Consider the following 26531-nt stretch of genomic DNA (forward strand, 5'->3'; position numbering starts at 1 on the left):
AAATAGCGATAACAAGAATTGTTTACGGATGGACGGACGGAGGGACGGACGGACTGACGGACCACGGACGCAAGGCGATTTGAATAGCCCACCATCTGATGATGGTGGGCTAAAAATGAAACAAAAAACCAAACGTCTTCCAACCTAGAATTGATCAACAGCTCCGATATGGCCTTAGCTGTTAATAGGACGTTCAACAAAATAAACTAAACCAATGTGCAGTGTTACGCATGCGAACATCAGGTTACCCACTTGTATGTTACGCAGCATTTGAAATTGATTCGATAAGAATGTATTTTAAACAAGAGGCCCATGGGCCTTAACGGTCATCTGACAAACACTTGCAGAGGGGACACACCCCTCAATCCAGCATCATTACCATAAATTATTTATATGCAGGCAGTTATATTTCAGATCAAATCTGGTTTTTATCCTTTTTGGCTTAAAGGAGTAGCAGCATCTTAAAGCAAAATTTCAGCCAAGTTCCCATTTTTGGGGCATGTCCCTCTGTCCCAATGGGTTTGTCAAACCTCATTTATATCAATTAGGAATTTCCCTTCCCCAATGATGTTTCATACTAGATATTGTTGTAATCAATTAAGGCATTAAAGAGGAGTAGCATTTTAAAGCAATATTAAACCTAAGTGCTGCTTTTGGGCACCCCATCCTTCTTTCCCCAGGGCTCAGACCTGTCTCATTTATATAAATTATCATTGCTGTTCCCTTAAAATGTTTCAAACCAAATTTTGTTGTAATTAATAAAGGCACTAAGAAGGAGTACGATTTTAAAGCAAAATTTTTGCTAAGTGCTCCTTTTGGGGCCTCGCCCTTTTGTCCCCAGGGGTCCCATCAGCATCACTTATAAGAATTGTTATTGCCATCCTCTTATAATAATTCAAACCAAATTTGGATGTAATCCAACCAAGGGTTAAAGAAGAGTAGGGTTTTAAAGCAATAATTTACCAAAGTTCCCCTTTCGGGGCCCCGCCACTGTGGCCACAGGGATCAGACTTGCCTCGTTTACATAAAATATGATCGCCCTCCCCCAATGATGTTTCACACCAAATTTAGTTGTAATCCACACAAGGGTAGAGGAGTAGGATTTTATAGCAAAACTTCACAAAAGTTCCCTTTTTGGGGCTCCGCCCCTCTGGCCCCAGGGCTCACACCAGCCTCAATTATGTAAAATATGACTGCTCTCCCCCAATGATGTTTCACACAAAATTTAGTTGTAATCCACACAAGGGTAAAGTAGGAGTAGCATTTTATAGCAAAAATTCACGAAAGTTCCCTTTTGGGGGCCCGCCCCTCTGGCCCCAGGGCTCACACCAGCCTCATTTATATAAAATACGATCGTTCTCCTCAATGATGTTTCACACCAAATTTAGTTGTAATCCAACCAAGGACAAAGGAGGAGTGGGATTTTATAGCAAATATTCACCAAAGTTCCCCTTTTGGGGCCCCGCCTCTCGGGCCCCAGGGGTTAGACCAGCCTCATTTATATAAAATATGATTGCCCTTCCCCAATGATGCTTCAATCCAAATTTGGAAGTAATCCACCCAAGGTAGCAGTGTACAGTAAAAATGCCCAATTCCGAAAAATATGGCACATGTTTTAGATATGTAAACATTGCCAGTTAACCCTACTTTGACCTCTAATAGGGAACAACCAACCAATTGAAAAAATATATTTTTGAAACAGCCCCTGTGTATAGAACGTTGAGCCAAGGATAAAATGTCTGGAAGCCACTGATTGGCCAGTATGTTATGAAGTGAGAAAATAGATATGTAGACTGATAGGTAACTATCAATAAGAAATGTTGATATAAATTTCGTAAGTCCGATTGGTTTTTTTCCTAAAAGTTCACGTAATAATAGTAAACAGGTAAACATTTACGATTTTGAGAATTTTTACTGCGAAATTCACCTATTTTCAAAATGGCTACCCTGGAGAAAATTTGAGCTGAAGGACCCAACTTTTTTTTTTGATTAGGTGTTATATCAGACCATAAACTTTTTGTTATAAACCATAATCGTCATATTCAATTCAAGAATTTGAATGAAATAATCCAAAACGGTTAACACTAAAGTCTATGGGAAAACAATTGGTTGGTTGGTCTCTAATAAAGTATATATTTTTATAATCTGTACAACATTTGCAGGTTTGATACAGCTCTGAAGGATAAGTAAACTGATATGTTCTGTGATTTCTAGAGCTGTGAATACCATGGTAACAGCTTAAAAAAAGCTCAAAAATTGCAAAATATTATGATATTTGACCCAAAATGACACAATTCTCTACACAATTTTTTTTCTGAAACCTATTTAAAATTAAATATCTCTATTCCAAAGACAGAATTAATCTGTTTTGACATATGTGGTAAATTAAGTTTTTCCGCTATCTCACCTTTTCTGTGGGTTTCCATTTTTCGCTGTAGGCAAAACTAAATTTCCTGTGTAAACACACTTGCGGAAAATCCGGAAATTTAAAATCCGGAACCAATTTATTAATTTTTGTTTTAACAAATGTGAAGCCTGTATGTACTACTTCATACTGAATATACCAATTATAGTGTACATTTATTTTTTCCTTTTTTATGCATATCATAATACAGGAGTTATTTGCTTAACAAAAAAATGCCCATGGCCAGGCTGTCCTACTGCAGTGTGCTACCCAAGGGTTAAGGAGGAGTAGCGTTTTGAAAGAAAAGTCTTACGGACGGCGCACAGCGCAAGGCGGACGACGACAGACGGAACACGATGGCTATAGGTCATCCTGACCCTTTGGGTCAGATGACCTAAAAAACAATATCTAGTATGGTAGCATCTAAATATGATTTATAATATATAATATAATATAATATAATTGACATTGTTGTTGAAAGAATAGAATTATGATATCTTTCTCAAACCTCAAACAATATTATGTATTTTTTTTGACACATCCACAACAATAACCTTATGCACATGGGTAGAATTCAAAGAATATTTGCAATGCTTATATTAGCACAGAAACGACATACATGTACTTGTGTTACTTTGAAGAGTTATCTTGGTCATTACGTTATAAAATGTTATATATTTCATCTCAATCTAATTGAAATCTTGTTGGTCATTCGCCCTACGTTACATGAACCATCTAGGTTTCAATTAGATTTTTTTCATCTGCACTACACCTGTACTGCAACGATATTATTTCGGTCATTATAATACTTTTGTTAGTTTTGAAACATACCAGCAAACGTGTTTTCACTCAATCAATCACAGATATCTTTTTAATGTTGTTTCATTAGTTTTGTTTTTAGACATGTCAAAGAATTGCATCCGATTAGAATCACGAGTGTTAAAACAGTGAATCCAGTCTTTGTTATGCGAGATCCTACTTAAGAAAATGTGATCACACACTGATTTTTACATTGTTATTCATCTATAAATAGCATTCCAAAATAAATATGTATATATTAAAATGACAGATATATGTATCGCACTGTTTATATATCTATGATGCTGCATACAAATGTGTATTTGAATGGTAATTAAAAATGCGTGTAGTAGGCAGCAAACGAATTCATGTTTTTTTTTCAAATGGTGACAGCTATCACACGATGGCCTTCATAAAACAGCTTTAGGCTGTTCACCTTTTTCGACCCTTGGTTTTACAACCACCCAATTATGGTCAGAAGGAAATGACCATCTAGATTTTAATTGGATTGGAAATGTTGCAATGCCGTCGTCATCCGCACGACCAATTCCCGACAGTAATTTAATCGCTGTGATCCAAATACATATTTGGCATTGATTTTCGGGACAAAATATCAAAGGATAAAGTCAATATCAAAATGTAAAAGAAATTGGCTTTCGGAAATAAGTCAGGTGAATGGATTTTACCTAGGACTGCACTTAGGTACCCTCTTAACACATATAACCTAAGTTATATAACATATCCAACTGTTTCTTATATTCAGTACCCTGTTAACACGTATAACACAACTAACTAATACATATTTGGAGTGGGACGACTGGTTCGCCCGTTGTCAGTATAATGTGACCGGGTGGGGTGTCCTGCTGGGTGTCTTCGACAGTATGCTTCAGTGAGGTAGCACTATAAATCGGCAAAAGTTCCGGCCTATCACAAGGAGACTTAACACGAACATACCGCAGCCTCCCAAAACACACATACGCACTCACCACACGCATGCATGTCGCACGCACGGGAGGCCGTCCTTAAATGACCTTAGCTGTTAATAGGACGTTAAACACAATAAACCAAACCAAATGTACAGTGCATCTTTGTTTAATAATGTGTCTATACCTGACCACAGGGCCACGTTATTAGCATATTCTTTTGTAAATACTTAGAATGTCTGTTTACCCTATGATTCGAGCTCATAACCATTCTTTTTAGTCTATGACTCATAACCTGTCACAGGTTTACTGGTAAACAGACATATCAAGTATGTCACAGGTTATACGTCATAGGTAAACAGACATGTAACAGGAGAAGAGAGAATGTTGTTGCCAGACTAAAGGTCGAACCCAGGACCCTGCGAATTCTAGACTGAGCTACATAGTTGCCGATGATCGACCCAATCCAGTTCCGCTACATTCCCCCCTCCTTTTTTCAAGTCTTCGCCAACAAAGACCACATGTTCAGATATCCCCTTGCTAAGCTTACTCCCAATGTTTTGAACAAGGGTTGGAAAGCTAGCAAAATATGGAACAGGAGAAAGATACAAGAGATCCCAGAGGGATCTTGGCGCCCACCATTGAATGATCTTTGTAGGTTCTATGTCAGATTGATCTTTTCTCTACTTTTTCTACTTTTCCCTTCGTCTTACTAATTTGTGTAAAATGAGAAACATCCTTCCAGTACTTTTCAAACAAGGGGAACCTATATATAAAATGTATCAATAATGGCTGTCTGTCTAGTTATGCATATTTTTATTTCGGGATCAGTTGGAAAACAACATGGTCGATAGGCAGCCATCTTGGATTTTGACAATTGAAGTTTGTTATCGCTATCTCCCAGGAAGTATTGAAGTAAAACACACAAAATACTAAAGATTGCAGGTATTGAAGCAATTTATGTGTTGTATGGCACCTCTTGCGAATACATTAAAATGATCCACATATATATTTCTGTAGAATATTATTGACCTTGAAGTGTTTTGTTTGAATTTCAAACTTGCTTGAGATATTATGGACCTCTGTGAAGAATGATAAGATTACCTCAATGAATGAATCCAATAGAGCACTGACAATCTTTAGTATTGTCTGTGTTTTACAAACATTCGTCAAGAAAATGATGGTCCGTATTGGTTTCAAAGGTAAGAGTTTAATAGGAAAAACAACCATGATATTATTATATACACAATAAATATTTATTTACCATTAAAATAATGTAATAAAATTATAAATAAAATTAGCAATTAGTGAATGAACAATGATATAATGTGATGTTTCATAGACATATTTAGCACAAGTCGTTTTTAACTACACACCAAAAGATATAGAAGGCATGCCATGGAACTAGACCATGCGCACCTGATATGTCATCATGAAATTACTCCATGTTCTTGAGTTATTTGAGCAACATGACATGGAAAGAAAGGGTTTACAGGCATTTACTGCCATGCCAGTGACCCCACTTTCAGATACTTACCTGTTACAATAAATCAACATTAATTTGCTGAGAATCACGAGTTGCTGAAGACATCAATCATGTGCTTTTATCACATTCTTGTTTTAAGTCTTTCTCCAAATGGCAGAGGCTTATTTGCAAATATTCTAAGTGACTAACTGAGTTAAACAGATATTCAAGAAATGTTTTTATATACACCTACACAATATAAAGCACACAATTTAAGTGAATGGTATGAATAACAGCATACAGCTGAAACATTTTGTTGTAGTCCAGCTTGAATTAAAATTGAGACCAAATAATGAAAACACATGGTCTTATTGTTCAAATACAACAGCAGTGATTGAAATATTGCAGCTGTTGTTCATAACATGGTGTAGCACAAATCTAAACTTAAATTTGTGATCTACATGTAGAATAGAAATGTTTGCATTGTTCAATTAGAGATGAATTGAAACCGACACGAGGACTTGTTTGGTCTTGCAGAACACAACTGGATAAATATTGATCAACTCCAAGAATGATTTGATGTAGATTGTGTAGGGATGTACCTGTAATGAGAGAAAAGTTTGAATTGGCAAAAATATCAAATGGAACATTTAAATTAATTTGATTCACACATAAAAAACTTAATTAAAAGGGTTGTAACACATATTTAGCATGTGTCTGCAATGTATACATGTTTACTGAAAGCAATATAATTGCTTGGAAAATAACTTACGTCTTAGAAAACTGTTGTCTGTGTCTGGAATCTGTCTACATACTACTGTTTTGTTTTGTTTTCATATTGGTTGGTCTGTTCTATTCCTGAAATTGATATGAACTGGTTCAGTATTGAGCAGTAAATAGATAACTACAATGCAAACTTGTAATAATACAAAAATTTCAATAACTGATTGATGATAGAAATACAAAATCAACAATTGGTGAACAAAAGAACATACTGGCATTACCTGATAGTGATTGAGGTCTGTGGCCAGTACAAAGGATCTGATCATTGGTGGTAGTTACATGGAGGAAACGATTGTCCAATACCCCAGTATTTCCAAATGTCTTGTGTAGTTTTGATGTTTTTGTTTATTTTCTTGATATTCATTAGCACTTTGTTGTGGTTCTTTTTTGTTGATCAGTTTCATTATTCATCGGCACTTTGTTGTATCAAATGTCAGTTAATTGATATTTCCAGTGATACACTTTTCAGGTATGTCCTTGAATCAAAGTTGTAAACATGCATCTTTTGCAATCGCTCTAATTAAGTATCCGATACATGACAGGTCATACACATCAAAATCATTTGAAGTAAGTTTTCAAGTTTTAACAAATTTTCTGGCAAATATTTAACAATACATAAGAGTCATTGGTGTGATATAAGCAAGTGACTAACTTCAAAGAAAGAACAGTAAGTTGAATGTTCGTATCTGATCACAAATTCATACTAGTTCCATAGAATTCAATATTTGATTGATTTCAAAAATACCAACATTTTACTTGCATATTGGAACGTAATGATTTCCGAAAAAAAAGTACGAGTCAAGTTTGAGTAAAGCAAGTGGCAAAATCTATACAATGATTAAAAGGTCATCAGATTTTGTACATCAATTAATTTACATATAATATCAGATACAGGAAGCACACAACTAAAAATACATTGATGTAACGATATAAACAAAATGTGCTCTCCCCACAGCTATTTAGCCAGTGGGGGTAGTTTCTAGTATGTGATTAAATATGGTACAAATACCATATTTAAGCACACAATCACTACGTTAATAATATGTCACATGGGCATGGTTGTTTATCTGTAAATTTGTTTTAAGTTTCTTAAATGCTCATGCCTCAGTTTAGGACATTCTTCAATATCAAAACTATTTCATGATTTTGATGAGTAGACTGTTTTGTAAATATGAGTTTGCTTTGGTTGATATTGCAATAGTTATAAGGTATGTTTCGCTATGTTATGTATTCAAGGAAAATGTTGCTAGTTCAGTAATTGATCTGTATTAGGTTTTTGTTTGGTTTAATATGTATTTAACTTAAATTCTGCTAGTTCAGTAATTGATCTGTATTAGGTTTTTGTTTGGTTTAATTTAATATGCATTTGACTTAAATTCTGCTAGTTCAGTAATTGATCTGTATTAGGTTTTTGTTTGGTGTAATATGCATTTAACATAAATTCTGCTAGTTCAGTAATTGATCTGTATTAGGTTTTTGTTTGGTTTAATATGTATTTAACTTAAATTCTGCTAGTTCAGTAATTGATCTGCATTAGGTTTTTGTTTGGTTTAATATGTATTTAACTTAAATTCTGCTAGTTCAGTAATTGATCTGTCAGGATTTTCGTTTGGTTATTAACAAAGGACCCTTCTCCGATAAACATTGTAATTCTATGTTGCAGGCTTAAAATTGCATCTTCATTTTAATTGTTTTGTGTTACAAATGAATCTAAAATTGTTTCATGCAGAAAGTAAGAGAATGATCAGACCAATATGTTGGAAGAACTCCTGTCTGTACTCCAGTCTCTGTAGTGTAGATATGATCGAGTAGTGTTCCATAACATGTTGTTGGCTCTGTAATTACTTGTTTGCATGAGAATTCGCTTCGCATAAATCGCAAAAAGGCATCTGATATGTCCAGAAGATTGATGTTAAAGTCACCAAGAATAAAAAGTGATCTATTTCTATCAATGCATGGTTTTATGTGGTCTGTTAAAGCTTTCAAAAATAACTGCATACCAAGTTTTGGTGTTTTATAAAGGTAGACAACTTGAATATCTGTTTCCTTGACTTTTGCATGGATGGTCATGGATTCAATTCCATCATATCTATGGGGGTGTACTCTGTCCACAGTAATTCCATGCTTTACATACACAACTAGTCCATGGTTTGGCCTTGTTTTGCCATTATGATCTTCATCCAGTCTGTGTGCAGTAAAGCCAGGTAAATCATAACATTCCTGTCTGTCTGTATCAACAAGTCGTGATTCACAAATTCCAATGATATCTGCACTTTAAATGTTTGGTTCATGTCTTACATCATCTATGTGTTTGTGCAACGACCTTGCATTGTTGAATAAGAGTTTCACATGCGAATTGTCAATGTTGTATAATGGAATATAGCACAAATGCATAGGTATTTTACGGAGTCTGTCCATTTCCACATGTACATTTTTGTCAACTGTTAATGCCTTGTCGTTGAAATCAAGGATGTATAGATTTGATAATGTTCTAAGTCGTGACAATGCAACATAATGGATATGTGGAGCTTTGTAATTGGACCTCAAGTCAACTACCAGTTCATCAACATTGGTACCTTGTGCTTTATGTACAGTTTTGGCAGCAGATGGGGCTAGAGGAAACTGTGTTCTTTCATAAGTTTTTCTATTGTTTAAAAATGTCCGTTTCGTTTCAAACATTGGTGTCCACAACCTATTGATTCCTCTATGATATAGATCTTTGTATTTTGTTCTCCTTTTAGATCCAATGTTTTCATCAGTGAAAAGTATTCATATAATGCCAGGTCTTTCATGGTTCATTTCTTTGAATTCAATGTGTTTTACAATGCCTGAAGCCCCATTTGTTAATCCATCTTTTACATCCACATTCACCGTCACATCATATAACATTTCTTCTGCAAGTTGAAGCAAGCTAGGTAAGTTTCCAGTTTTGCTGTGATTTTCTTGCTTATTCATTTCTTTTATCAAGTGATGTTTTGATTGCTTGCTTATACTTGAAGGGGCAATGACATCTGTATGAGCTGGCACATTCACCTTTGTGGTGACTAGGTCTTGTATCAACTCGCTGTTGAAATAATCAACTCGCTTATTTTCAGTAAATAAGTGCAAGGCATTTTTTGGATAAGTAGGTGATGCAGGTGTAATGGTGTGAGATTTAATAAGATCTCTGTCATCTGGTAAGAGTTCATTTAATCTCAATCTGTTTAACATCTGAGCAAATTGTAAATCATCTTTCTGTCTCATGATTTCTTCAAGTTCAAATAGTTGAAAATGTTCTTTCCACAAGTTCCTTGCTAAACCTATCTTCAAATCATTAAAGATCCACGAGTCTGCAACAGGTGATAGTTGAAATAAGTCTCCAACTGCTATGATACTTATACCACCAAAGTCTCGCTTTGTGCCTATCAGTTCTGTTAAGCGTTCATGCATTAAAGCAAACAGCTTATTACCAACCATTGAAATTTCATCTACAATGATGACAGAGAGATCTTTGTATGTGGTTCTGAAAGTATTCAGCTCATCACTGTGCATGTGTTGTTGTGTCTGAAACATTTTCTTATGAAATGCTGATGCTATTGTTACACCATTGATATTGTATGCTGCTTTTCCTGTAAAAGCTGTGAGCAGAATCTTTATGCTGTCTGGGTCATGACCTTCTTTTGAGTTCAACTGTCTTTGCAATGCTTGGAATAATGCTCGGATAACGACTGATTTTCCAACTCCAGCTCCACCAGAAAGAAATGCATAGATAGGTTCATTTTTTGTAGAAATCCATTTCACGACATGGTTGAAAAATTCCCTTTGCTTTTTGTTCAAAGAACGAAGCAATGTCATATATTCATCATCTGGCAAAAGTACTGATCTTGTTTCAACTGATACTGTACTTTCTGGTAGGTTTAGGTCTCGACCAATGTCTACTGTTCTGTGTGATGGTTCTGGTGGTACATAGTGAATGAACTCTTCAGAGTGATCAACTGATTGTTCTGCATCTTCTGCTTGCACTTGTTCAGTGTTAGGTGCAACAGTATCAAACTCTGAGACTATGTCTTCCTCTGCCTGATGTCTAGCCATGTCTAGTTCCTCAACATGATGTTCATATTTGTCAATAATAGGCAATATCTGTTGTTGTCTGCTGTTGAAGTGTTCTTCATATGATTCATGACCACTTAATAGATCTTGTTCTTCATTTCTCCATGGTACAAACAGTAATAGTTTTTTCTCTGTAATGGTTTTCAGCATTAGTAGTTTTGCTATACCTGACATATCGAATGATTCTAGGGTTCTTGCGTTTCCTGATTGTAATGCCACCCCGCAACTTCATAATTGTGTTTTCATTTTTGAATTCTGTATCACTCTCAGATTCTGAGTGGTCATCTTCATCTGAATGATGTCCTGTATCATCATCATCATCATCATTATGATCATTTTCTAAACTCTGCTTTGTTTTTTTTGTATTTCACATCCAACTCAGAAACATAATCAGCAAGGCAATAGTTCTCTAGCTTTTTTGGTCTCCTTGCATACCGCTTGATGATATTGTCAGATTCAACATCTGTAGAGTTTTTAGGAAGATCTTTCAGTTGTTCTTGGCTTTTCAGAAGGAAAACTCTGTCTTTAGGTAATGACGTATTAATGAATATGACTTCACGAGAAGCTCGGGTCAAGGGCATTTGTAGTACAAGATATGATGCTTCTTGGGCACTGATTTCTACAAAATTGAGAAATTTGTTTCCAATATGTCTGACTTGACGTTTAAGATCAATGTTTCCTTCTGCTGCCTCTTTTGAAGCTTGTTCTAACATAGTGCTCATACCTCTTTGTGATTTGCTTATGTATGATACAATGTACATTGCACAGGCATATGGGTCTAAAACAAATTGCAAGTGAAGATTTGCTTTCCATGCTTGTAGTACTGTGGTATTGTAGTAATTTACCCTCATTTCTTTAGGTTCCCTTTTTAAAAATATCTTTGGTCCTTTCAGTGAACTTCTTATACACTTAATGTACTCTGCCTCTTCAATTTGCACAACTTCTGTTAGAAACTCTTCATAAGACATGTCACATCCTGTTTCAATATCTGTTTCAAGTGGTTCCAATAACATAGTGTTTGGAAGTGGGGGAAGTGGAAATCCAAATCTACACACAGATCTGCCACCTTTCTTGCAAGTTTTTGAATGTTTGTGTACTTGCATTTTAATAAATTCCTGCATGTCATCATCTACAGCAAGAGAACATGTCACATGTTTATCAACATATCGAATAATGTCTTCTTCTGAATCAATGTTGTATTTGGGTGCATTTTCAGTCCAGATCATCATGTGAACATGTGGAGAACCTCTGTTCTGAAATTCTATACGTTGAAAAGTGTCCGTTACACTTCCAATTGGGGCATGTTCACTTTTCAAAACAGTATTCATAAATACTTGAACCCTTTGGTCAAAATATCGACTGCATGTCACTGGATCTTTTTGTACAAGTTTAACTTTTTCAGACCAAGTCATATTTCTTATTTGTTGGTCAGAGCAAGGTGTGCCAGACAACACAGCAAGGGTTTTAAGCAACTCGTTCCATCGAGTATCGGCAGAAGACAATGACATAAACCATGTTGGTAATCCTATCTGTCTTATCATTGCGAAGACGTCTTTTTTTCTTGAAGAAAGATATGCTGGAGAATTTCTGAGAGTTCTGAAGATATAGTAACCTTCATTTAAGCTTACTATCTTGTCGGCTATTTCAGGATTTTGTGCATCTGACGCAGTAATTTTGTTTCCGTCACTCTTTTTTCTGCGGATTGCCAAATTTACTTTGTCTGCTACCTGTTTTCTTTGTATTTTGTTCAATTTGAAAAATATATTTGGAACAGATGCTGCAGCTCTTCTATCAACACTTCGAAGTTCCCATTTTGCTAAATCACTGTATGAAACAGGTGTTTGTCTCTCATTGTTTTTCAACCTTTTTTGTGCACAATATATTGATGGGAATGATAGGACCTCAGCATCTTCGTCATGATAGAGACCAATTGGTTGCTGACCTTCACCTGGTGCAAAGACTAGCTCTTTGTTTGTGTCAAGGTTGGCTTCATCAATGAGCGTATCAGAATTGCCTTGAATACATTCATCTTCATTCATTTCAATGAAATTATCATCTTTCTCACAAGCATTGCTGCTGTCATCATAGCTTTTATTATCTGAATCATTCTCTTTGAAGTGTCTGGTTTTGAACTGATCAGAAGGTATAGAACTAGATTGGTTTTTCAGCACATTTGATTCATTATCTTGTGCTTTTGTGAATTCTTGAACAATTTCTTCAGCACTTTCAGCTGTTTTCTGAAGCCAATCATCATCAATTTTAATACAAGAATTCTTATACAAATCACTGTTCTTCATCAACCAATGAAGGGCGGAGAGTACCATGTTAGGCCGAACATTTTCTGACAAAACACATGATTTATATGTTAGTCTTTTTTTCATTTTTACAGCAACTGTGAAATGTTCATCCATTTGTCTTGGTAATGCATTAATAGTTGGCTGAATATCTATTGGGACATTCACTACATTTCCTTTTACAGAGTATTGTCCGCCTCGTGGTAATTCTCGTATTTGCATAAAAGGTATTCTCAATGCTACGAGGCGTTCTTCAAGTGGATGCAAGTCTAATTCTGGTGGTTTTTCTGGCCATTTCATTCCATTCTTGACCGACAGTTTTGGGACTTTGCATTTCTTCAATGAGGCATAACATGTATGACAAATCCATTCCTTACCATCTACCGATTTGAATCCTGTATAGAAATCTGTGTATTGTGGAAAAACAGGAATCGGGGAACTTTCTTTTACACTTTCACTAAACCATGTCTGTTGACAACATGTGCACACATATTCAGGCCCTCTCTGAATTTTTCTTTGGAAGACAGTTATGCATTCTGATATATCATTTCCAAAACGCCTCTTTTTGTATTGGTGTCTTTCATTACCACTAAATGTATCGTGGTTTCGATTATCTGCCTTTCGTTTTCTATCTAATGCTTTATGTTCTGTTGTGTTCCGCTTCCTTCTTTCTACTTGTTTTAACCTTTCGTTCTCAAGGAAGTTTTTATTTAAGCGTAACTGCCTTTTCCTAGAAACATCCGCTTTAGCTTCGGCATGTAAAAACAATGGATCAAGTCTAGCTTTCTTTTTCACCAGCAGCTCTTGCTCGAGATATAGAGGATCTTTTCTGGCTTGTTGTTTGCTCTTTAGGTCAAGTTCCTTTAACTTTTTTGGATTTTTATCACGTGCATTGGCCTTGCTTTGTTTATCTATCGCACGGTGTTTTCTGGATTTTTATCTCGTGCATTGGCCTTGCTTTGTTTATCTTTGGCACGGTGTTTCTCTTGATTTTTATCACGTGCATTGGCCTTGCTTTGTTTAACTATGGCACAGTGTTTCTCTGGATTTTTTTTCACGTGCATTAGTCTTGCTTTGCCGATCTACAGCCTTGTACCTTTCTGGGTTTTTTGCACGTGCATTAGCCTTCTTTTGTACATCTATAAGCCTCTGTTTTTCTGGATCTTTATCACGTGCATTGGCCTTGCTTTGTTTATCTATAGCACGGTGTTTCTCTGGATTTTTATCACGTGCATTGGCCTTGCTTTGTTTATCTATCGCACGGTGTTTTTCTGGATTTTTATCTCGTGCATTAGTCTTGCTTTGTTTATCTATGGCACGGTGTTTCTCTGGATTTTTATCACGTACATTGGCTTTGCTTTGTTTATCTATGGCACGGTGTTTTTCTGGATTTTTTTCACGTGCAGTAGTCTTGCTTTGTAGATCTACAGCCTTGTACCTTTCTGGGTTTTTTGCACGTGCATTAGCCTTCTTTTGTACATCTATTAGTCTCTGTTTTTTCTGGATTTTTATCACGTGCATTGGCCTTGCTTTGTTTATCTATGGCACGGTGTTTTTCTGGATTTTTATCACGTGCATTGGCCTTGCTTTGTTTATCTATCGCACGGTGTTTTTCTGGATTATGCTGCCTTTCATCTCTCTTCCTTTTCTTGTCTTTTTTCTGAAAGCTTGCTTGTTTCGAACTCAGTCTAATTCTTCTCATATAGTTACGCATATATTCTTTCCTTGAACAGATAGAAACAGAAAAAGTGTCTGTGCTATTTCCATCGTCTGTTTTCATTCTCCAACATTTTTCCCTCTTTTCCTGATCTTGGAAATATGACTCTAGTGTGATCTTTCTACTGACTGAATCTTTTTCAGTTTTTTGGTTTTTGTTTGATAATGAACTTGCACGACTAGTTCCTGATTCGGTGGAAGATGCTTTAGATACTGTGACAGCAGTTATTTCAAAAACATCATTTATTTGGCACGCCAAAGATTCTGCAAGTTGAAGACAATGATGTAACACATATTCAATATTTTGATAATGTATAACGGTACTAGAGCCATTTGGATCAACTATGCCAGTTAAATTTCTCGAGTGAGAATCGCATATACAGTAAAGGTTATCCTGTTTGATGACAACAAATGTATTTCCTCTAAATGTCACAAATGCAGCCTGGCTATCATCCTGCATCAAAGATATTGTTAAAGCTTCATCCAGTGTATAAAACTGAAATTCATCTAAATTTTGTCCTGTACTGTCAAGCGTGCCCATAAGTGATTCTTGAAATGTGAAGTGGTATAGCTCATCATTGTACTCAACACATCTTGGTATTTCATTAATTGCTAGCAGATCATGCTCAATGGTACTACTACGCTGCAAAATTTCATACATTTCATTGCCTTTTGTAAGGATTTGATCTACATCAAATGGTGTCCAAGCTGTTGTATGTTTGTTGCAACTGTATATGAGAGCTGACAAACTATTCATGACACATTGCTTACCAGCATTGTCCAGAAACCTTGGATCGCTTTGGTCAAAGTGGCCTTGTACTGCCATTGGTACTGGCTCAGTTTGCTCTTTTTGCTGTTTTTCTTCTGTACTTTGAACTGCAAAGTAAATATTTTGTTTGTTTCCAGCAAATGTTTCAACAGAACAATCCTTTTCCATAACATCCAAAACAACATCATAATGAGCTTGATATTTGTGAATTAGGTATATACTTTCATCATGAACATCTACAAATGGGCGGACTTGTTTTGCTGAAAATTTTAGCCAAGTAGACTGTGCATCATCATAGATATAGATATCCGTTTTCAAAAAGTCTGCTGCAGCTAGTATTTCTACCTCTGTTGCCCATGTACCATTATGCAACATACGTTTCTTAACCACATAATTACTTACAGAGCGTTCACCTGATCTTAAGTGACTTCTAAAATGTAAATCATTATCAATCATATGATTCACAACTTCGTTTCTAAAGAACATGTGATTTTCTTCACTATCGCATAGAACATGAGACACAGCTCTAAAATAGCAATTTCCATCACCACATATAGTTTTTGTTTGCTTTGGTCTGGCTAGTATGCGACTTTCTTTGGTGATTTGTGTGTTACTATCCAAAATAATATTCTTAAATCCAAACTGCTCTACAAATGTCTCCTTTGATTTCAAACACAGTGGTGTCAATGGATAAATTTCAGGCTCAGTCTGTTGTACAAATATAACATCTGTTATACTATCATCAATAGTATCAGCGTATGCTTGATTATTATCAGAATCTATTCTTACCTTGCTTTCATTTTCTATTGGAGATATTCTTTCAAAAAGTCTGTCTTTTCGATCATTGGGTATTTGAGTCAGAGTATTATCTTGTTCTTTATGAATTTTCTTATCTTTTGTTCTGCTCTGAGGTAAGGTTTTTTTTTCATTTTTTGAGTTGCATTTCTGTTTGTTCTTTGATTTGTTCATTAGTTCGTTTTTTGTTTCGTTCACACTTCTTGTAACTTTTGTTTCAACATCTTCAACCACTGCATCACAAGTTTGTTGTGATGGCACGTGTGATGTGCAATCAGTAGGTACTGACCCAATGGTGTTCGTCTGCCCTGCACCATCCCTAGCATCGGTAGTTACTGGTGGTACACGCGGTGGTGTACATTCGCACGGTGGCGAATCAGACCTCGGTGGGACATCCTTTTGGACGCACAGACTTCCCTGAGGAGCTACCAACCTCAGGGCATTTGGAGATTTTCCCGCTCAGGGCATTTGGAGATTTTCCCGCAGTTGCCAACACTGGGGATGGTTCTCCCAAACCATCTGATGCCGAGGCATCGGGTGACTCTGCTCGTGCAGCTCTCCTCTCCCTCATCCTCTGCTTCTGCATCACAGCCGCCTGGCGGATACCAGCTGCATGTCTTCGACCCATCACCTACAAGTTAATAAATAATACATAACAAGAATTACATCTAATTATATGTATCGGCTTCCTCACTTTGTCAATTATATTTAAGTCCATACAGAATTGAGAAAGTGAATTTTAGTGCAAATTCAGAAAGCCAGGTCTTAAACCTAAACTATGTAATCCTGTGAAGATAGTATCAGTAACCTAACAAAGTTTCAATTCACAGGGATACAGTAACATTGTGAAAGATGGACTTTAAAGCAATTTATTAAAATTCAAACATTTCAGCATTACTAAACTGCAGATAAAGACTGCAAGTATCTGGATGTAAATGATAGTCTGGACAGAGGTCACAGAATTCAAATACTATATAAGTGAAATAAGCAAGGAGTGATGATGTCGTTCGCTTACGTACTAAAGAAAAGTGAATTTCCTCACCTACTAATTGCTATGTTATCAGAGTGCAGCAGGGCTAAACAATATACACCTGTCAAATAGCAAAGAAACAAAACATGAAACAAGAAAATGCAACAACAATAATTTAATACTTGATGAAACTGAAGCAATTAACACATTTCAACAGTTAGTGAAAGATGACACAAAGGAAGACCTGCTCAACATAAATGCAGTAATCTCCATATGAAACTATTTTCATTAAATTCAATCAAACTTGGACAAGGTTTCAACCAATCAAATCCTTTGGCTTGGCAATTGTGCCTTTCCATCCTACATATCGACATTGTCTCTGTAAGGCCAAACTATGTACAGACCAAATCTACGATTGTTAAGCATTCTGTAATTCGAACAGTATTTTTTTCCCTTCAGTTTACAAGCAGTTTTGTCCGTTTTTCTTCCTCCAAGTCCTCTTATCAGTCCATTGAAATTAGCCAAAAACATTCCTCATCGGGTCATAATTGCAACAGAATTTATTTCTGTATTTTTTTAATGTTCCATTGTAATCTGTCCAGGCAAAATTTTTAGTACGAAAAACCTGTTTATAGCGATTGGCGACAAAAATTTAGAGAGAAAAAAAAAATAAAAATAAATAGAATGCACATCTACACATGGTCCTTTTTTTATATTTAAGTGAAGTTTCATTGAAATTGGCACAGCAGTTTAGGAGTTGTGCCGACAAGATTTTGCGACGAAAAACCTGTTTATAGTGACCGATTACCAGAGCAACCAAAATTTTCAAAAAAAAAGTTGGATGCACATCTGCACATGGTCCTTTAAATTTGTGTGAAGTTTAATTGAAATTGGCCCAGCAGTTTAGGAGTTGTCCGTACAAGATTATGGGACGACAGACAGACCAATTCCAGTATACCACCGTAACTTTAATTTGTTACGTGGGTATATTAACTTGTCGAAAAAGTGATTTAAAAAGATCTATTCCTTGTGGGAAGGTCCTCTAATAATATAATATTATTAGAGGTTTAACAAGACGAGAAACTTTTGATATGCGTCACGTTACAACCTCAAATTGCCACTGTTCACATTCCTTGCTGCTGGGACACCTAATAAAAGTCGTTCAAAATGTATTAAAGGGTCATTCCTTCGTTTGGACATCAGAAACATGCAAAATTTCTATTGTTGAAATTTATATCCTAACGAATATTAAATGGTTTGTGCCTACTAGTACTGAAAATATCATCGTAACGTACCTTTATGCATAGCAAAATGACAAATTGTACAAAAATACTGTCCGTCTTTGCTGTAATTAGTGATACTTTGGAGCGAATTAAGAATTCTAAAGACATAATATTTGAAGAATTGTGGTTTACATTGTCAGTAAAACTGTCATATTATCGTAAAGTTTTTAACTTCTACTACCTGGCAAAAATACATATTTTTCAGTTTTATTTTGATGACCTAAACTTTATTCAACGAAGGAATGCCCCTTTGACCTACCTTGTTCTATCTAGGTATGATAATTAAATACACATATTGACAAAACGTGTGTCCATATTCATATCCAATAAGCAGCGATTATTAGAATTTCCAATATAAATATAAATAGAACAATTTCAAAACAAGTTATATTAACTTATATTAATCAATCTTGTTGGGGTTTTACTGTGGGATGAAACCGGAGAAGCCGGGGAAAACCAACGTGGTCGGGAAGGCGACTCCAAACCTATTCACGCCCAATCGGGGAATCAAACCCAGACCATCTTGATGAAAGGCAAGTGTGTTACAACTGTGCTACCCGACCACCCAATAACTTGACTCTCTTTCACTTGTAAATGCTGCCATACTTGTTTTCAATTGGGTTTATAAAAAAAAGAAGTGTAATTTTTATGCATAAAAACAATCAGAACAATATAAAATCATGGAAACCGACTTTCTAGGATTAAATAAATTGTTTTGACATTTTATCGGTTTCTAGGATTAAATAAATTGTTTTGACATTTTATAACAACATATTCAGTAACACGTTTAATATCAAACGTCACTCAACATTTTGGACATCAATGGACTAATTAATACATAATCAACAAGTAGGTCTAAATATAGTTAACATAAATTATCGTTTTAGATGGTTTTCGGCACATTTTAACCAACACTATCAGATCAGGGCGGGGACAGGGATCGATCAGACAGTATCTGGATGAGAACCACGGTCAACCAATGTCCGATCATAAAAAGGCAAACCAGTACTGGCTCATGTTATGCGAGTAGTACTAGTGGGAATGGAGAATTAAAGTGCAGAAAGTTTATTGTGACTTCTGCATAGGTAAGGTCATTCAAAATAAATTCATATCAACAAAAACAATGCATTTAGAATGTAAGTATGTACATTTTTTATTTGACTGTGCATGTATTAAATGATTAAATCTGTTCACAGCTGTTGATGCATCTAAATTTTGTTGACATAAGATATAAACAAATAATAGTATCTATTCTATTGTAATTTGATTGTACTAGTGTGAGAAATATTCATTAAACATGATTGTGTAGGCTTAGGGATACCTGTTTAATCTTAACAAGTCCTGATCAATTTCATGGTTATATGTTTATCATAGATGAGGGAATTACTGTACAAAGAACAAATGCCCTACGATATTCTGACGATAGCCTTTAAATTTGCACCCATCACTAGTTCATGGTCTCGTAGGAGGAATTTCCTTCTGTAAGAAATCACCATAGTGTGCCCTTGTCGGATCTTGAACAGATCATAAATCGGGCCTGAATGTAAGCACAATGTATCATGCACAGCTGCCCGTTATGGTACAGTACGTACTAGCTATATAGGCCTATATAGTCACAGTGCACTGCATCAAATACGCTTGGAAAAAGTTTAGTAAACCCAGTGGATCGCTCGGTAAATGCTAAAACATTGCTGCTTGCATCGTCTACATCCAATTTTATCAACAAAAACAATAGAACACTTTGTGCAACATGTACCAATTCGATGGTTCCGTATGAGTACACATATTCACAAGGCTATTACGCAGTAGGGGATTTAGCCTACACGGAACAGTGTCATCACTCAACTGACAAGGCCATAATGTATCGTATTTACTATGTAAGAGGTTCATAACTACTCAAGAATGTAGACCATGAGTTATAACATATAAATATGTAGTGCAAATAAACGTAACAACTGGAGCAAACCCTATAAAGAAATCACTGAGGCAGCTAATCACGAAAACATGTGCCCATCATTACCTCGCCGTATCCCAGATTGCACTATTGTCGAATACTTCCGGTCACGTGATTCAGTAATATAAGGGTTCGAATACCGCTGCCAACGATTTTTTTATTATGTATTTTTAATTGTAATTAGTGTTCTAAGAAAGATATTGTAGCTTTTAAATAAATATTCTTTGATAAATAATTTCCTAAAAACATTAATCATGCAATGAAACAGTACCATTTTGATAGCATGTACTGTACGTAGTATAATTCAATGCAGAGATCCAAGCTGTGCTACATGATTTATAACTGTACTTCATTAGAGTCTAATATAATTTGCAATAATAAAAAACCCATTTAAATCAATGTTTAAAACATTATTTATGAAATGAAACAGTATCATTACTAGCATCTTTGATTTATAACAATACTTCAATAATAATTTGGAAAAATAATATATATGCTGTAAAGAGAAATGACTGCACAAATTACATATAGTGGACAAATGGTGGTATTCCTTCAATCTTGTCTGAACTAAGGTGTTTCTAAGACTGAAAGACAACATTTTATGACTTTAATAATAAGAAAGAAAAAAAATTATATATATATATAAAACTGATAATTGACAAAAGAAGACGTTACATTTTGCACTAGCGCTTTCACTCTATTAGCTCTTCAGGTGCATAGTGATCTAACAGAGTGAAAGCGCTAGTGCAAAATGTAACGTCTTCTTTTGTCAATTATCAGTTTTATATATATTTTACTTGCATGTCGTCAACTTAAACATTTTCTAGATATACTGTATATTGTTTATACAGAATTTCATACCAATATTAACCCACAATAAATGTATTTTGAATAATATTCATTCATAATTTGTTACTTTCTGAGATATGGGAAATATATATATTAAAACACTATGTCATAAAATATAAACTTCAGATAAGAGAAAAAAAAAACAACAAAAAACTGGACACATGTTAGCCATTTTGTTAATAAAACATGCACAAGATATGCGAACAAAAGGAACATTAATGTACAATGAGGAAGATCCTTGATCAGGCACTTGCACGTCGGACATCATCTCTTCCCATCGATCAAACAATTGACAATTAGAGACTTCAAGTGTAAATATCCAAGATGGTCGCCTGTCACCCATATTCTTTTCCGATCGCTTCAAAAATGGTACATGCACAACAAGGGACCAAGGGAAAACTGCATGTGAAATTTTAGAAAGATCCCTTCAGTACTAAGCGATAACAATTTTAAACATCAAATGTCAAAATCCAAGATGGCCACCTGTCAGCCATGTTTTTTCCCAATCAGTCCCAAAATGGGTTATGCACAACTAGGGATCAAGGGGAACCTGCATGTGCAATTTGAGAAAGATCCCTTAAGTAATTGATGAGATCTAGCGATAACAAACTTCAAATGTCAAAATCCAAGATTGCCACCTGTCAGCCATGTTGTTTTCCAATCAGTCCCAAAATGGGATATGCACAACTAGGGATCAAAATGAACCTGCATGTGAAATTTGAGAAAGATCCCTTCAGTACTTTCTGAGATTTAGCGATAACAAACTTCAAATGTCAAAATCCAAGATGGCCGCCTGTCGGCCATATTCTTTTCTGATCACTACCAAGATGGAATATGCACAACTAGGGACCAAGGGGAACCTGCATGTTAAATTTGAGAAAGATCCCTTCAGTACTTTCTGAGATTTAGCGATAACAAACTTCAAATGTCAAAATCCAAGATGGCCACCTGTCGGCCATATTCTTTTCTGATCACTACCAAGATTGAATATGCACAACTAGGGACTAAGGGGAACCTGCATGTGAAATTTGAGAAAGATCCCTTTAGGACTTTCTGAGATTTAGCGATAACAAACTTCAAATGTCAAAATCCAAGATGGCCGCCTGTCGGCCATAATCTTTTCTGATCGCTACCAAAATAAAATATGCACAACTAAGGACTAAGGGGAACCTGCATGTGAAATTTGAGAAAGATCCCTTTTGTACTTTCTGAGATTTAGCGATAACAAACTTCAAATGTCAAAATCCAAGATGGCCGCCTGTCGGCCATATTCTTTTTTGATCGCTACAAAAATGGAATATGCACAACTAGGGACTAAGGGGAACCTGCATGTGAAATTTGAGAAAGATCCCTTTAGGACTTTCTGAGATTTAGCGATAACAAACTTCAAATGTCAAAATCCAAGATGGCCGCCTGTCGGCCATAATCTTTTCTGATCGCTACCAAAATAAAATATGCACAACTAAGGACTAAGGGGAACCTGCATGTGAAATTTGAGAAAGATCCCTTTTGTACTTTCTGAGATTTAGCGATAACAAACTTCAAATGTCAAAATCTAAGATGGCCGCCTGTCGGCCATGTTCTTTTCCGATTGATCCCAAAATAGAATATGCACAACTAGGGACCAAGAGAGAGGTGCCTATGAAATTTTGTAATGATCCCTTCAGTACTTTCTGGGAAATAGCGATAACAAGAATTGTTTACGGACGGACGGACGACGGACCACGGACGCAGGGCGATTTGAATAGCCCACCATCATCAAAAATGTAGTAGCCAGACCGGGGTTCGAACCTGGGACCCTCCGAACGAACTCTACATGGCCACTTACACTCGGCTACCTGGTCTCCAATTATCCAAATTATCCAAAATAAGCTGAGGGGATGATCAAATTTATTCCAATGCCTCCACTACGGATCGAGCCTGGGACCTCTGAATAACTGATCTTCTGCTCAACCAATATACATATACTTCATATAACAATAAATGTTTGGTAATGTATTGTTTAATATACAACTATCAACAGGGGTCATTTATAATTATGAACAGCCTTCCCTGTTTGTGAAATGCATGTGTGTGGTGAATGTGTGCATGAATACATATTCATGTTTGTCTCCTTGTGATATTAAAGTTGAAAACTTTTGATTTTTGTTAAGATTGTTCCAGCACTGGCCATCTATGTCTGTCCCTTTGTTTTTATTTAAATTAAGAATACTGTCAATTTAATCTCTCTCATTTGATATAAACATAGAAAATATTTTCCGAAAAAGTACGTGTAATCGCGTCACCTTGTATTACTGACTAGGATTGATGTTTAAACGGTAATGAACTACACAATCTTAACAAATATTTGCATTACAGGAAAAACACTGAATTTTTTGAAGAACAAAAAGCATGTAAGGTTTTTTAAAGATCAATCGGGTTAGTACAGACAAAGTTTTTATTGTATTAGGCCTATTTAAGGCTAAGTCATAGAGGAATGACAACAACAGCTCAAAACATGTATGGAATGGGTTTTTCAGACAGCTCTGATGAACTGTGTAAACACATTATGAAGATGTAAAATTAAGTTCATTTTACACAAATTATCAGATTAAATTGTTCACCTTTTTAAGTTTAGTTCATCTATGTAAAGTATTTTTATTTTTGTTATCTTTTTATATATAAAACATCGCAACAATGTTTTAAGTCATACATGTATATATATATATAATATGATTCTTGACTAAAGTAAGAAGTAAGCTCGCAGCCTATATTGCCCTCCACATATTGTTTATTGATATGTTTCTGTGACAATTAATATATTTCTTTATTAGAATGCTGTGATAAATATATCTTGGATCCACTCGAACAAAGACACATTTCCTTCATTTCCCAAATCTGTAATTAAAATGATTGTAGATATGTATTTGCCTTGATAAGAAAATATTTGTTTAAACATTCATATTAACATAAGTCGAGTATCAATCCAAAAATATTTTTTGACCTGATACTGCAATACTTCTGATTTCAATACAATAGATCTGGCAACCTCACCTTTTAACCTTTGATGAGACTAATTAATGAGTAGCCAGAGTTTCTACTTGCCCAAACACTAGAAGTTAGACACTGACAAGCTGTCATATAGTTGTTAACTTTGGTTTAAGAACACATTCTCAAATAAATGATGATCAAATGCTAAATTCAGGGTTGGATTTCCCCAAACTCGGAGGGCTGTGTGCCATGATCTTTTTCTGGCAGTTGGCTATTCATAATTGTTCTACACCTCATTATAATACATCTGATGATATTTAAAAGTGTTGAAAATGGAATAGGTTATACTATTGAGTCAGATTGACTTCATTTCTCCAATTCATTGCAAAAGTAAAAAAGTTCAAAATTTCTATATCTCACTGGCAAAAATGTAATAAAACTAAAAACTAAAACGCCCCCATCCCAGTTTTCTAGCGTAAAAAATTTCATGTCAGACTCCGATACACTCATGACAAAATTCAATGGCAGAGTGGTTGTTGAATCCGTAACAGTGTGCTTATGAAATGGGATTTTACAGATTGCTTAGCTAGCAGACTAGGGGACCAGGTGAATTTTAGTTTGCGTGTACTCCTACTCTGTACTGTCGCAATAATCAGTTTCAAGAATCTCCTTGGAATGTGCATCATGAACGTTGGTGCCAATTTTCGCGTTTTTCGAAAAACCTCTCCCGGCTACCATAAATAACAAAATGAAATAAACAACGGTTCTTATCTAGGTTGGTGCATAGTACTTCAATTTTATTTAACGAAGTAAAATATTAACACTTATGAAGGTATCCTTAAACTTTTTATGAATATGGGCCATGATATAAGAGCTATCCAGTCTGTTCAAATGAAAAACCTATAACCATGCTCTCGGTGTTCAATTATTTTGAAATATTCAAACAATTTACTTCAATAAGGTACGGGTACTTGGTCTGTATCATGCCGGAACGTTGGACTAACATTTTTGGTAAAATAAATAACCCTTATCAAAATATCAATGTAACTTGGGTCAGAAGTGTTAACATCATATTCTCAATAACAAAATGTTGATAGTTCTGATATTTTTGACCTAAAGCAAACGGTGAAAACAAGACAAGAATGATTGTTCAAATATTTTTTTTAAACGATTGCCTAGAAATCGGGGTCCTGATATTTGGCTCCAAGAATTAAGGGCTGCTTAATGTATTCAACTGGATTTTCGTCATCCACATTTAAACTCACAGAGGTGAATTGCGCTGAAATCGTCTTAATTAATAAAAAGTCCACTGTACTGGTATTGGGTCAATGAAATGGTTAAAAGAACGCTTACCATAGTTGATTACATGAATTACCTTAAGAGGGACAGGGGTCATTAATACTAAATTATCTAATTTATTAAAATAATCTAAATTGCTACCACAATAAGAATTTAAATTAAATATATAGATACCAGGTAAGAGGCTTATGATTTTAGATGGTATTGGGGTACCCATAAATTAAACTGAACCTACATGAATCTCACATGTATGAACATTTATATACTGAACATATGTAGGAATGTGTTAGTTTGTCAGTACGAATTACCTTCTTATTGCCTGGCGTTTCTACATGTCAGAAAACCAAGCAATTTCATTTGACTTATATATTTTCAGATTGTATAGCTCGACGAGTAGGTATTGAAAAAGTATGTTTAAACCAAGTGATCATATCTGTTAGCGATTCCATGTGAAATGAAAGATAATGATAGTTTCGATTGCTTTCTTCGTTTGGTTTGGACACTAATATAACTTTTATTTACTGAGAGAAACACGGTTGTGTTCTCTAGTTCTCCCCTTATACATGCTTGTAATTTCATTCGAATTTTTATCATATCGATATTTTGAATCCTTGCTCTTTTTGGATGATAATGACACACCATCTTTCGAAAAAGCCTCACTTCGTTATCCCATATCGAATCACTGCCGATTGAAATTCTGGCAGTAAGTAAATTGAAATATAAATAAATTTACAGTCATTTTCTAGAAACCAAGTACAACAAAAGCAACTACACAAATTACATGACAAGGATACTCAGCTAAGTACATAGTAAGTGAAATTTAAATTGTATTAAATCAACATAAGATATCTGGCTGATGCACCAATCTGTAGCCCGACCTTATCTATTATTCAAATTCATTTTTCGAGACTGAAACATGACTTTATAAGTTATTTTAAGATTGGATTTTAATAATCGTGTTGTGTATGCAGAAGTATATAACACGCCCCTGCACGGAATGTTTCTGTGTTCCTATTCGATAACATGCACACTAAACTTGGACAGATTCCTGTGTTGTCTTCAGCAACAAAATTATTTGCTTCATCTCCACTATGCACTACATAACGTAGCCTCAATGATTCTCATACATTTATATTACTTCTCTACAAAACTCAAGTCTCTTTCATCCTA

General features: G+C 35.4%; 2 protein-coding genes and 1 long non-coding RNA gene across 3 annotated transcripts; all 3 read right to left on the reverse strand.

Annotated features, from left to right (window-relative positions):
• Positions 1–5518: 5518 nt before the first annotated feature.
• Positions 5519–7009, reverse strand: LOC117338805. Its single transcript, XR_004535043.1, has 3 exons — positions 6595–7009; positions 6363–6448; positions 5519–6192 (listed from the first exon to the last, which is right to left on the reverse strand). It is a non-coding gene; the product is annotated as an uncharacterized LOC117338805 (long non-coding RNA).
• A 2133-nt stretch (positions 7010–9142) lies between these two features.
• On the reverse strand, positions 9143–10636 carry LOC117338861 (ATP-dependent DNA helicase PIF1-like). Its single transcript, XM_033900225.1, has one exon. The coding sequence runs from the start codon at positions 10634–10636 to the stop codon at positions 9143–9145; it is 1494 nt and encodes a 497-aa protein (XP_033756116.1).
• Positions 10637–10794: 158 nt separating this feature from the next.
• Positions 10795–19785, reverse strand: LOC117338862. The gene is made up of 5 exons (XM_033900226.1): positions 19711–19785; positions 16419–16667; positions 14603–15949; positions 13853–14256; positions 10795–13684 (listed from the first exon to the last, which is right to left on the reverse strand). Exons 1-5 carry the CDS (start codon positions 19783–19785, stop codon positions 10795–10797), a joined length of 4965 nt encoding a protein of 1654 aa, XP_033756117.1.
• Positions 19786–26531: the final 6746 nt, after the last annotated feature.

This window comes from Pecten maximus, chromosome 12 (genome assembly GCF_902652985.1).
Source record: "Pecten maximus chromosome 12, xPecMax1.1, whole genome shotgun sequence".
In the NCBI taxonomy this organism is placed as follows: domain Eukaryota; kingdom Metazoa; phylum Mollusca; class Bivalvia; order Pectinida; family Pectinidae; genus Pecten; species Pecten maximus.

Coding starts and splice junctions, on each gene's coding strand:
- LOC117338862 (XM_033900226.1), bottom strand. CDS start 19,785: ATGGTGATTTCTTACAGAAGGAAATTCCTCCTACGAGACCATGAACTA. Junction 16,668..19,710: donor GTGCAAATTTAAAGGCTATC/GTCAGAATATCG, acceptor ATTAACTTGTAG/GTGATGGGTCGAAGACATGC. Junction 15,950..16,418: donor CAAAAGGATGTCCCACCGAG/GTCTGATTCGCC, acceptor TTTGTACAACAG/ACTGAGCCTGAAATTTATCC.
- LOC117338861 (XM_033900225.1), bottom strand. CDS start 10,636: ATGTCAGGTATAGCAAAACTACTAATGCTGAAAACCATTACAGAGAAA.